This window comes from Pituophis catenifer, unplaced genomic scaffold, assembly GCF_029215685.1.
Source record: "Pituophis catenifer annectens isolate HBS135680 unplaced genomic scaffold, rPitCat1.0.hap2 SCAF_10, whole genome shotgun sequence".
Classification (NCBI taxonomy): Eukaryota; Metazoa; Chordata; class Lepidosauria; order Squamata; family Colubridae; genus Pituophis; species Pituophis catenifer.
This window is the reverse complement of record NW_027256890.1, coordinates 13,945,260-13,955,887: the sequence shown is the minus strand read 5'-3', so window position 1 is coordinate 13,955,887 and position 10,628 is coordinate 13,945,260. Positions and strand designations below refer to the sequence as shown.

Genomic DNA, 10,628 nt, shown 5'->3' with positions numbered 1-10,628 from the left:
CAGGGGAAGGATACTGTAAAATCTCCATTCCCTCCCCACTCCAGGGAAAGGATATTGTAAAATCTGCATTCCCACCCCACTCCAAGGGAAGGATACTGTAAAATCTCCATTCCCTCCTCAATCCAGGGGAAGGATACTGTAAAATCTCCATTCCCACCCCACTCCAGGGGAAGGATACTGCAAAATCCCCATTCCCTCCCCATTCCAGGGGAAGGTTACTGCAAAATCCCCATTCCCACCCCACTCCAGGGGAAGGTTACTGCAAAATCCCCATTCCCTCCGCACTCCAGGGGAAGGTTCCTGCAAAATCCCCATTCCCTCCGCACTCCAGGGGAAGGATACTGCAAAATCCCCATTCCCACCCCACTCCAGGGGAAGGTTACTGCAAAATCCCCATTTCCTCCTGATCAGCTGGGACTCCGGAGGCAGAGAATAGATGGGGGTGGGGCCAGTCAGAGGTGGTATTTACCGGTTCTCCAAACTACTCAAAATTTCCGCTACCTGTCAGAATCTGCAAAATTCCGGATTGCAAAAAGGGATCTGTTATATTCAGGTTTCTAAATGGATTTTTTTTTTTTTTTTTGCCTTCAAGTGAGCATCCTGGTTTTCTATAAAACAAGGCAGGGTTTGCAATTTTAGGACTTGTGGGTTTCAACTCCCAGAATTCCCCACTCTCGGGTTGGTGGTGGGGAAATGAAGTCCAACAGGAATGGATGTCTTCTGGACACCTGAGCGTGTAAATCATAATGTGATTATTTTAACCCATTGTCTGAGAAACAACTACAGTGGTGTGCAAACTGTCATTTCCTAGCTTAGCATGTGCTGCAATTCCACCCAATGCTGGCTTATTTGTAGCTTGGTGGAATGCAGAAACTTAGCCTTGGGATCTAAGGTTACCGACTATGGTTAACAAAACGCCTTCCCCTCTTTAGCATCCATACAATATTGTTGTTGTTAGTTGCAAAGTCGTGTCCGACCCATTGCAACCTCATGGACAATGCTCCTCCAGACCTTCCTGTCCTCTACCATCCTCTGGAGTCCATTGAAGCTCACGCCGACTGCTTCAGGGACTCCATCCGGCCACCTCCTTCTCTGCCGTCCCTTTCTTCTTCTTTTGCCCTCCATTGTTCCCAGCATTCGGCTCTTCTCCAGGGAGTCCTTCCTTCTCATTAGGTGGCCAAAGGATTTGAGTTTCCTCTTCAGGATCTGACCTTCTAAAGAGCAATCAGGGTTGATCTCCTCTAGGACCGACCGGTTGGATCTCTTTGCAGTCCAAGGGACTCGCAGGAGTCTTCTCCAACGTTCAAAGTTCAAAGGCCTCCATTCTTTGGCGCTCAGCCTTCCTGTGGTCCAACTTTCACAGCCAGACATCGCAACTGGGAAAACCATCGCCTGGACTATACGCACTTTTGTTGGCAGGGTGATGCCTCTGCTTTTTAGGATGCTGTCTAGATTTGCCATGGCTTTCCTCCCCAGGAGCAAGCGTACGACATATAAATCACCAAATGTTTTTTTTTTTCCAACCAGAGAGAAGTTGACTGATGATTGCAACTCCAGCGGTTGATTGGCAAGAAATCCGGTCCATTCTGCCCTGCATGCTAACATTTTTAGTGACAACTGCAGTCGTTCCAATTACACACAAAAGCGACGACAACATCTTTCAGAAGGCCTGAATTGTTCAGCATTGAACCGGCTGCCAAAGGATGCTCTCTCCCCCATTATTATTATTATGGACTTCCGGGTGCGCTTCAAGGTGTTGGTGATCACCTTTAAAGTGCTCCATGGCTTAGGGCCAGGGTACGTACGGGACCGCCTTCTGCCACCAATAGCCTCCCACCGGCCAGTTCGCTCCCACAGAGAGGGCCTCCTCAGGGTGCCGTCGGCTAGACAATGCCGGCTGGCGACCCCCAGGAGGAGAGCCTTCTCTGTGGTGGCACCTACCCTTTGGAACAATCTACCCCCAGAGATACGAGTGATCTCCGACCTCCGGACCTTTCGTCGGGCCCTAAAAACTCATCTCTTTCAGTTAGCCGGTCTCTCTTGATTTTATGATTTTATGGTTGATTTTAAATTTTGATATGGATTTTAAATTGATAAATTTTAAACTATGGGCCAAATTTAATTATTTTAAATCTATTTTTAATCATACTTTATGTATAAATGTTTTATTTTGGCTGTTCACCGCCCTGAGTCCGAAAGGAGAAGGGCAGTATAGAAATTTGAATAATAATAATAATAATAATAATAATAATAATAATAATAATAATAATAATAATAATAATAATATATTTAATTTGCAACCTTCCTGTTGCAAAAACCTTGCTGTTTCCCAAAGATTTTTTTCTTTTTAAAATTTTTTTCCATAGGTTTGGTCACACATGCATTATTATCCAGCGTGCTTGCAAAGGCTTCTCCTTTCTGCCTGGTTCCTGGCTGCTTGAAATGCTGGGCAGCCGTTGCTACAGCAACCAATTATTCAGCCCCTCTGAATAATTATCCTTCCTTCCCCAGAAAAGTCATTTCTTTCCCCAAAACAGCTTCTCTAGGCTGTCAAACTGTTCCCCACCTCCAGTTTTTTTTGTGTGTGTGTGTGTTTTTTGCAGAGGCCGGAGGCGCGTCATATATTCCAAGACAGCCCTTCCTTTCCTCCGGGTCATTCAAGGACATCAGGACACAAATAAGACAAAAATAGAGTTTTATTTTGAGACAAACACCAGCCGAGATGCTAAATAGGTTGCCGGGTGCTTATTGACTTCCCATGAGGCTGGGAAAGGTTTCATCTTCCGTTGGTTAGCAAAACATTTAAACTCTTCTGGCTCTTGAGGTCCAGCCCTACTTGCGACACACACACCCCACTCAGAAGATAATAAACCGTGGTTTCGTGACCGTCGCAAAACAAATCACTGCCCTTGCCTGTTCCGTTGCAAAGCCTGGGAATCAAAGAAGGGGCGAAGGATCCCTAAACAGGAAGATGCGATTCTGAAAAACCCCAGGGACGACAGAAGTCTCTGAGCCAGAAGCCATAAATTTAAAAGGTAAAGGTAAAAGTTCCCCTTGCACATCTGTGCTAGTCGTTCCTGACTCTAGGGGGCGCTGCTCATCTCCGTTTCAAAGCCGAAGAGCCAGCGCTGTCCGAAGACGTCTCCGTGGTCACGTGGCCGGCATGACTCAACGCCAAAGGCGCACGGAACGCTGTTCCCTTCCCACCAAAGGTGGTCCCTATTTTTTCTACTTGCATTTTTTTTTTTTTAAGTGCTTTCGAACTACTAGGTTGGCAGAAGCTGGGACAAGGAACGGGAGCTCACCCATTACTAGGGATTCGAACCGCCGAACTGCCGACCTTTTGATCGACAAGCTCAGCGTCTTAGCCACCGAGTCACCGCGTCCCTATAATTTTAATAATTTTAAAATAATTTAAAATAATTTAAAAAATTTTTAGGGGAGACTTTATTCAGGGGTCTCCCAGTTCTATCAAGAGGTCAGCCGAGTCTCAGTTAATTCAGAAAAGCGTGAGGGAGGAATCCACAATATCAACTGTGGACTTCTTTGACAACATTTTTTTCTCTAAACTAAGAATCCATTGAAGTGTTTCTCAACTTTTAAGATGTGTGGACTTCAATTCCCAGAATTCCCCAGCCAGCCATGCTGGCTGGGGAATTCTGGGAGTTGAAGTCCACATGCCTTAACATTCTCAAGGTTGGGTTTAAATCTGATTTAAAGGGTCTTCCTCATTTGCAACGAAGAGTCGAATCCAATCCAAGTGGATCGAAACATCTTCTGCCAGCCAAATTCTGGAGCTTAACTAAGGTTAGTAAGGAAGGACACAATATCTGATTCATGCCCCCCCTCAAACTTTTTTTTTTTTGGTTGCAACCACCTCAAGAAAAAAAAAAGGCTAGGCAGAAACTGTGTTGAGTTGGGCCGAACCATCCAAACTTTTACTTAAAAAAAGGAGCCATCAAAGTCAGGCCTGGCATTCTCCTTCCCTCCCATCTCCCAGTTTCGGAGTTTTGATTCTCGCTTCAGTTAAATCACCATTCTCAATAAGCGTCTCGACCCGTAGTTTCGTTTCGCTTTCATCTAGAATCTGAAAACGTGGTTTGTTGCTGGCGAGATCTTTAATTCAGGAATCAAATGCCCTGTGTGTGCTTTAGGAACAAAGGGAGACGAGTTTTTTTTTCCTGGCCTGCAAGATGCTAGATTACCACTAGATGGCAGCAAAGTAGTGGAGGGGTTTTTCTTTTTGTATCTCCTTGCTGCCTCTCTGTGGTTATTGCATGTCTTGCAAGCCAAGATTAAAAATCTTTAAAGGAGGCAGGGAGGAATAGCTTGATTTGCCTGGTCGTTCAAAGCAACTAATAGTCTATAGCACCAAACAATGCAGATTGTAGGATAATGCTAAAGAGCCTGTAGTACAGTGGACTAAAGCACTGTTATTAACAGATTAACATCTGCTGCTTGCAATTATTGCAAGTTCAAATCTCACCAGGCTCAAGGTTGACTCAGCCTTCCATCCTTTCAAAGGTAGGTGAAATGAGGACCCAGATTGTGGGGGCCATAAACTGACTTTGTATAAATATACGAAAGTATGAAGGCTATTGCTTAACGCCTTGTAAGCCGCCCTGAGTCTCCGGAGAAGGGCAGCATATAAATTAAAGCAAAAAAAAAAAATGCTGATGCTAAGCCCAGATGTGGTTTATGCAGGTTTAGGATCTATATAAACAGCACCTTGTGGTTTAGCATATACTGTGCAAACTCACCCCAGTGGCTTATTCAGTAGATCACAGTTAAACAAATCGTAGTTTAATGTCCTCTACGCAGCCAGTCTGGGTACAGAAAGATACGCAGCCACAACGTTTCCATTTTTTTTTTGTTATGACGGCCGTACAATGACACCCCCCTCCCTTCCTGTACGAACAACCCCCAGGCGGGAAAAAGCAGATGATTTGAGATCGTCTTCTGCGGAGTTACAAAGAAACGATGTACAGTTACGGACACACCCTGATAGGACCCACAGGGTTGAGGTGATGACGTGTGTCACGAAATCACTTGTGCGAAGGATCGCTTAGGATCAGGGGTGAAATGCTACTGGTTTGCTCCGGTTTGCTGCGAACCGGTAGTGATAAAAACTACCAGTAGTTAAAAACTAAAAAGTACTTAAAAAAAGCGACTGATTCCTCCGAACCGGTATTTCTGACGATCAGCTGTGCCGCGGGGTTTAGCTTTGCTAGAAAGCAGGATTTCCCGCTTTCTGGCAAAGCTAAATCGTGCGGCACAGCTGATCCCTCCCCTCGCTGTTCTACTTACCTTCCCAAGCCTCCTTTTGGCCCGTACTGCACATGCTCGTGCTCAGCATGTGTTCGGCGCGCGGCGTCCATGCGCGACCCGCAAACCATTAGCAAACCGGTTCGGATTTCACCACTGCTAAGAATAGTCCTGGCACCTTGTTCAGATCCGAAGTTGTGTCCTTCTGATGTGTTTTTGAATTACAGTTAAATCCCCAGGAATCCCTGGGAAATACGGCAGTATAAAAATAAATATTATGAACCATAAACAAACCTTGCGAAAGATGCACTAAATCTGTAGGGCGTCTTATGAAGCAGTGTTTCTTAACCTTGGTAACTTGAAGAAGAGCGGACTTCAACTCCCAGAATTCCTGAACCAGCCAAGACTGGGGAATTGTGGGAGTTGAAATCCGCCCGTCTTCAAGTTGCCAAGGTTGACGAACACAACTCTGAATGAAAAATAACTTCTTCTCTTTCCAAAGACCAGATTTTAGAAGACAAACTTGGAAATCTCCATAACTTTAAAAAAAAAAAAAACCCATAAAGCTAAAACTTTCTGGCATCTTGTCTTTTTGTGAAAAATCAGAATTTGTCTCGCACTCACCTGCGCCGGGCAGGCAAAAGTATTTCCTAAAAACCGTTTACTGTAATTCTTGCCCGGAATTACAAAATCATTCAAATCACAGGGACCTGTTTGGAGAGAGAGGGAGAGAAAAAAAGCTTCCTTCTCAAAGCTTTTTGACCGGATTTAGCCCAATTTAGATGGCTTAAACCAGGGGTCGGCAACCTTAAACACTCAAAGAGCCATTTGGACCCGTTTCCCACAGAAAAGAAAACACCGGGAGCCACAAAACCCTTCCCGTGCCTGACGATTTCTTGAGCGGCCACAAAACTAGCCTATGTAGTCGAATTAAACGTTCTGTTTTCTTCGGAAACTTTTCTTTTCTTGGATTTATCTATGGTTGGCCTACCGGGGGTTGAAAAGCTCAATAAATCATGTGCCGGCAGGTGTCACACATTGGCAGTTGTGTTACATATTTTGAGTGACAGGGAGCCGCAGCAGAGGGGTGAAAGAGCCACATGCGGCTCCAGAGCTGCAGGTTGCTGACTCCTGGCTTAATCTAAGCCATCCAGGGGTTGAGACTCAAAAGAGGCGACGCGACCCCCGCTTTTGAGACTCCTAAGCCATAATCCACGGCTCTGCTTGTTGTGCCTATTCAGCCCATAGTGGTTTTACTCCGCCCGCAATAGGAGTTTCCCGTATGCAGGCTGTTGTTTGCCGATCCTGACCGCCAATAGGATTTACGGGAGATCTCAAGGCCAGCAGAAAGGGAGGATGAGCTCGCCGTCGGAAAGGGAGCTGTTCCAGCCGATTCTGACACGCACACACACACACACACACACACACCCGCCCACCTACTCTTTTTTGGCTGGGCCCGCCCGCGAGCGCCAGCAAGCGGCGATCCCCTCGGAGTGATGGTACATGAGGACGCCCAGCAGAGTGAGGGCGATGCCCACGTAGCTCAGCAAAGTCAGGTGGCTTCCGAAAAGCCAATGGGAGAGAAGCAAGTTGCCCACCACGTTAAAGTTCCCCAGGACGTGGATAGTCAGGGCGGAGGTCAGCGAGAGGATGCAGAAGCTGGCCAGGTTGTAAAGGACCGAGCCCAGGCAGCTGAGCAGCACGCAAGTCCAGAGGTTGGCCTCGTAGGTAAGCAGGCCGTCCCAGGCCCAGCCCACTTCCATGCCCAGCGCGGCCACGAAGAGGAGGCAGAAGCTGGGCAGCGAAGTCAGGCACAAGAGCCTCAAGGAGTCCAGGTGCTCTTCCTGCAAGAGGGTACCTGTGGGGCAGACAAGGGGTGGGGGAGAGATATCAGCAAAGCTTCAGGATCTGGGCCCACAGAAGGCCAGGGGCAACCGTCCCCGTTGGCCAATGCAGCCAAAAGAAACTCCCAAGACATTTCCGCTACTCCTCGGCTTACGGCCGCAATATAGGTAGTCCTCTGCTTACGACTGCAATAGGGCCCAACGTTTACGTGGCTACGCGAGACATTTGTTAAGTGAGCTTCGACCCGTTTTACGACCTTTCTTGCCACAGTTGTTAAGGGAATCCCTGCAGCTGTTAAATATGGTTGTTAGGCGAAGCTGCCTTCCCTACCGACTTCGTCGTAAAAAGGGGATCAAATGACCCCGGGAAGCTGCAACCGTCATAAATATGAACCGGTTGCCAAACCTCCGAAGGTAAATCGCCTGACCATGGAGATGATGCGGGAGTCATCAGGCCATCTCTCAGAAACGGTATGGGGGGGGGCTGGAGCAGGGGGTTGGACTAGAAGACCTCCAAGGTCCCTTCCAGCTCTATTCTGATGGATTGAGAGAGAGAGAGAGAGAGAGAGAGAGAGAAAGAGAAAGAGAGAGAAAGAGGAGGGAGAGATATGATAGAGATACATATAGACAGATGATAGAATGACAGATAGATAGAATAGATAGATAGACGATGGATGGATAGATTTTTTTTTTTTAATTTGATTTATATGCCGCCCTTCTCCGGAGACTCCGGGCGGCTTACAATGCGTTAAGCAATAGCCTTCATCCTTTTGTATATTTATACAAAGTCAGCTTATTGCCCCCCACAATCTGGGTCCTCAATTTACCTACCTTAGAAAGGATGGAAGGCTGAGTCAACCTTGAGCCTGGTGAGATTCGAACCTGCAGTAATTGCAGACAGCTGGTGGTAATCACAATGCTATCGGTCTGCTGAGCCACCAGGCCCCTAATATAATGATAGAATAGATAGATAGATGATGGATGGATGGATGGATGGATGGATGGATGGATGGATTGATAGATGATAGATAGATAGATAGATAGATAGATAGATAGATAATGGATGGATAGATAGATGATAGATGATGATAGAATAGATAGATGATGGATGGATGGATGGATAGACAGATGATAGATGATGATAGATAGATAAATAGTCAGACAGAGTGAGAGAGAGAGATGTAGAGATAGAAATAGATAGATAGAGATAGATAGAGGTAGAGATAGAGATAGAGATAGATAAATAGAGTTAGATATATACAGTAGAGATAGTTTGATAGATATAGAGATATATACATATAGATAGATAGATAGAGGTAGAGCTAGAGATAGATAGAGATAGATATATACAGTAGAGATAGTTAGAGATAGAGATATATACATATAGATAGATAGAAGTTGAGCTAGAGATAGAGATAGATAGAGTTAGATAGAGATAGATATATACAGTAGAGATAGTTAGAGATAGATAGATATATATATAGATAGAGATAGATAGAGATAGATAGAGATAGATAGAGATAGATATATACAGTAGATTAGATAGATAGATAGATAGATAGATAGATAGATAGATAGATAGATAGATGGATGGATGGAGACAGACAGACAAACTGATTGATTGATTAGAGAGACAGACAGAGAGCTTTAGCCAATCAACAGTAGGACAACGTTTCTCAACCATGGCTACTTGAAGATGGGTGGACTTCAGGAGTCCGCCCACCTTCCAGTGGCCCCCTTCGAGAGCGCCTGCCTCGCCGACTCCCCTGGGTCACTTACTTTGCTGAATGGACTTCAGGCCTCGCAGGAAAGTGGCGGCGAAGAGGAAGCAGCAGCCGGCTTGATCGAAGTGCACCTCCCCCACGAAGCTCAAGGAGGCCCCCAAGCAAATGGGGCCCATGGCCGCGTACTGCAGCGGGTGATGGCGCTTCCGCAGGAGCAGCTCCGAGAGGCTCAGGGTGAAGAGCGGAGTCGTGGTGTACACCATCTGGGCGAAGTCCAGCTGGACGTGGTTGAGCCCCAGATTCCCAAAAGCCACGCTGGCGCAGAAGGTCAGGCTTAGCAGGAAAACCCGGAGCTGGGCTTTGGGATGGAGAGCCGGGTGCCCCGATCTTCCGGCCTGGAGCCTGTCGAGGGGCCTGCCTACCACCACGGCCGTCAGCATGTGTAAGGAGGACAGCAACACCGGGTAACGGAAATTGTGGACGGCAAAAATCCACTTGTTCAGGCTGGACATGGTGGAGCCCGTGGCCAGCCACGTCAGGACGGTGGCCACCAAAGGCAGAGTGTGGCGCCACCGGGAAAACAGCCTCAGCCCCCAGCGCTGCCCGGGATCCTGCTTCCAGGGCGAGAGCGGCCAAGTTTCGGCGGCCGAGCCCATCACGGCATCGTGCTTCTTCCCCGCTGGCAGGCACATTGGAGACGGCGATCTGAGACGGCCAAAAAACGTCGACTGGCGGCCCAGTCTCTGTGGGGGCGCCTACTATCTGGAACAAGCTCCCCCCCCCCGGAGATACGGAAGATCCCGGACCTGCGTACCTTCCGTCGCGCGCTCAAGACGTTCTTATTTCATCAAGCTAGCCTGACCTAAGTTTTTTTTTCCCCCCTTTTTAATGGCAATTTTAAATTTGGTTTTTCAATTATTGGGGTTTTAAATTTCAGCCAAATTATTTCATTCGTTTTATTCTATTTTAAATTTAACATTTATATTTAAAATTTAAATTTTAAATGTTTTATTCTATGGCTGTTCACCGCCCTGAGTCCTTCGGGAGTAGGGCGGTATACAAATTCAATAAAAGTAAAAGTAAAGTAAAGACGGCACGGGCAGAACTGAGTTCTGCAACCGGGAACGAAATCTGGAGACCCCAGGGAGGGTCTCTGCTGGTCTGGAGGCCAAGAAGGAGGGCTGTTCAGTTGCCCCTTGCTCAGAACTGGAATCCTTTGGTGGCGGTGCTTCTTCCGAGCGATCCTTCCTTTCGCCTCCTCGCTCTCCGCCGTCCCTCCCTGTGAGTCACCGGGATCAGATTTCCTTTCCTTGCGTTGTGGTCTTCTCCCAGGCCTGTCTGGAACGGGTTGGGAACTCCCAACTTGTTTGGAGAACTTGGAAACAAAACAAGACTCCTCGCGTGGCAAAGATAGCCGGAGACTTTCTCCTTCGACTCTTCGGAAAAAGGAGTTGAGCCGCCTTCTCCCTCCGTCCCCTGGTGTCGCAGCCGGGTTGCCTTCCAGCCTCTTTGGCACGCCCAGGGCCCGCTCCCCCTTCCTGCAGCCGGCCGGCTTGGCCTCGGCCACGTGCGAGGGGATCCCAGCAGAAAGGGAGAAGTGACACCAAGTTTTAGCCTGGCAGGAAGCTCCACCTTCGGGTAACCAGGGAGTGAATCTGGCCGAGAGGACACTATCTTACCCAGAGGCGCCAATCCTGTGCCAGTGCCAGACGGAGGGAGGGAAGTTGGGGCTGGCCAGGACAGCTCATCCAAGGCTTGTGGCTGCAGAAATAAATTGTTTTTTAAAAAAAAATAA

The 10,628-nt window shown here is 47.4% G+C and overlaps 1 protein-coding gene across 1 annotated transcript; it reads right to left on the bottom strand.

The window, feature by feature from the left end:
• Positions 1 to 6,701: 6,701 nt before the first annotated feature.
• SLC35E4 (solute carrier family 35 member E4) lies at positions 6,702 to 9,525 on the bottom strand. The gene is made up of 2 exons (XM_070951306.1): positions 8,889 to 9,525; positions 6,702 to 7,123 (listed from the first exon to the last, which is right to left on the bottom strand). The coding sequence occupies exons 1-2, from the start codon at positions 9,523 to 9,525 to the stop codon at positions 6,702 to 6,704; spliced, it is 1,059 nt and encodes a 352-aa protein (XP_070807407.1).
• Between the last annotated feature and the right edge of the window lie 1,103 nt (positions 9,526 to 10,628).

Bases quoted from the DNA above. Each gene is read 5' to 3' on its own strand.
- SLC35E4 (XM_070951306.1), bottom strand. From the start codon at position 9,525: ATGTGCCTGCCAGCGGGGAAGAAGCACGATGCCGTGATGGGCTCGGCC. The intron at 7,124-8,888 runs GTAAGTGACCCA...TCTGCCCCACAG, and splicing joins CCTGAAGTCCATTCAGCAAA to GTACCCTCTTGCAGGAAGAG.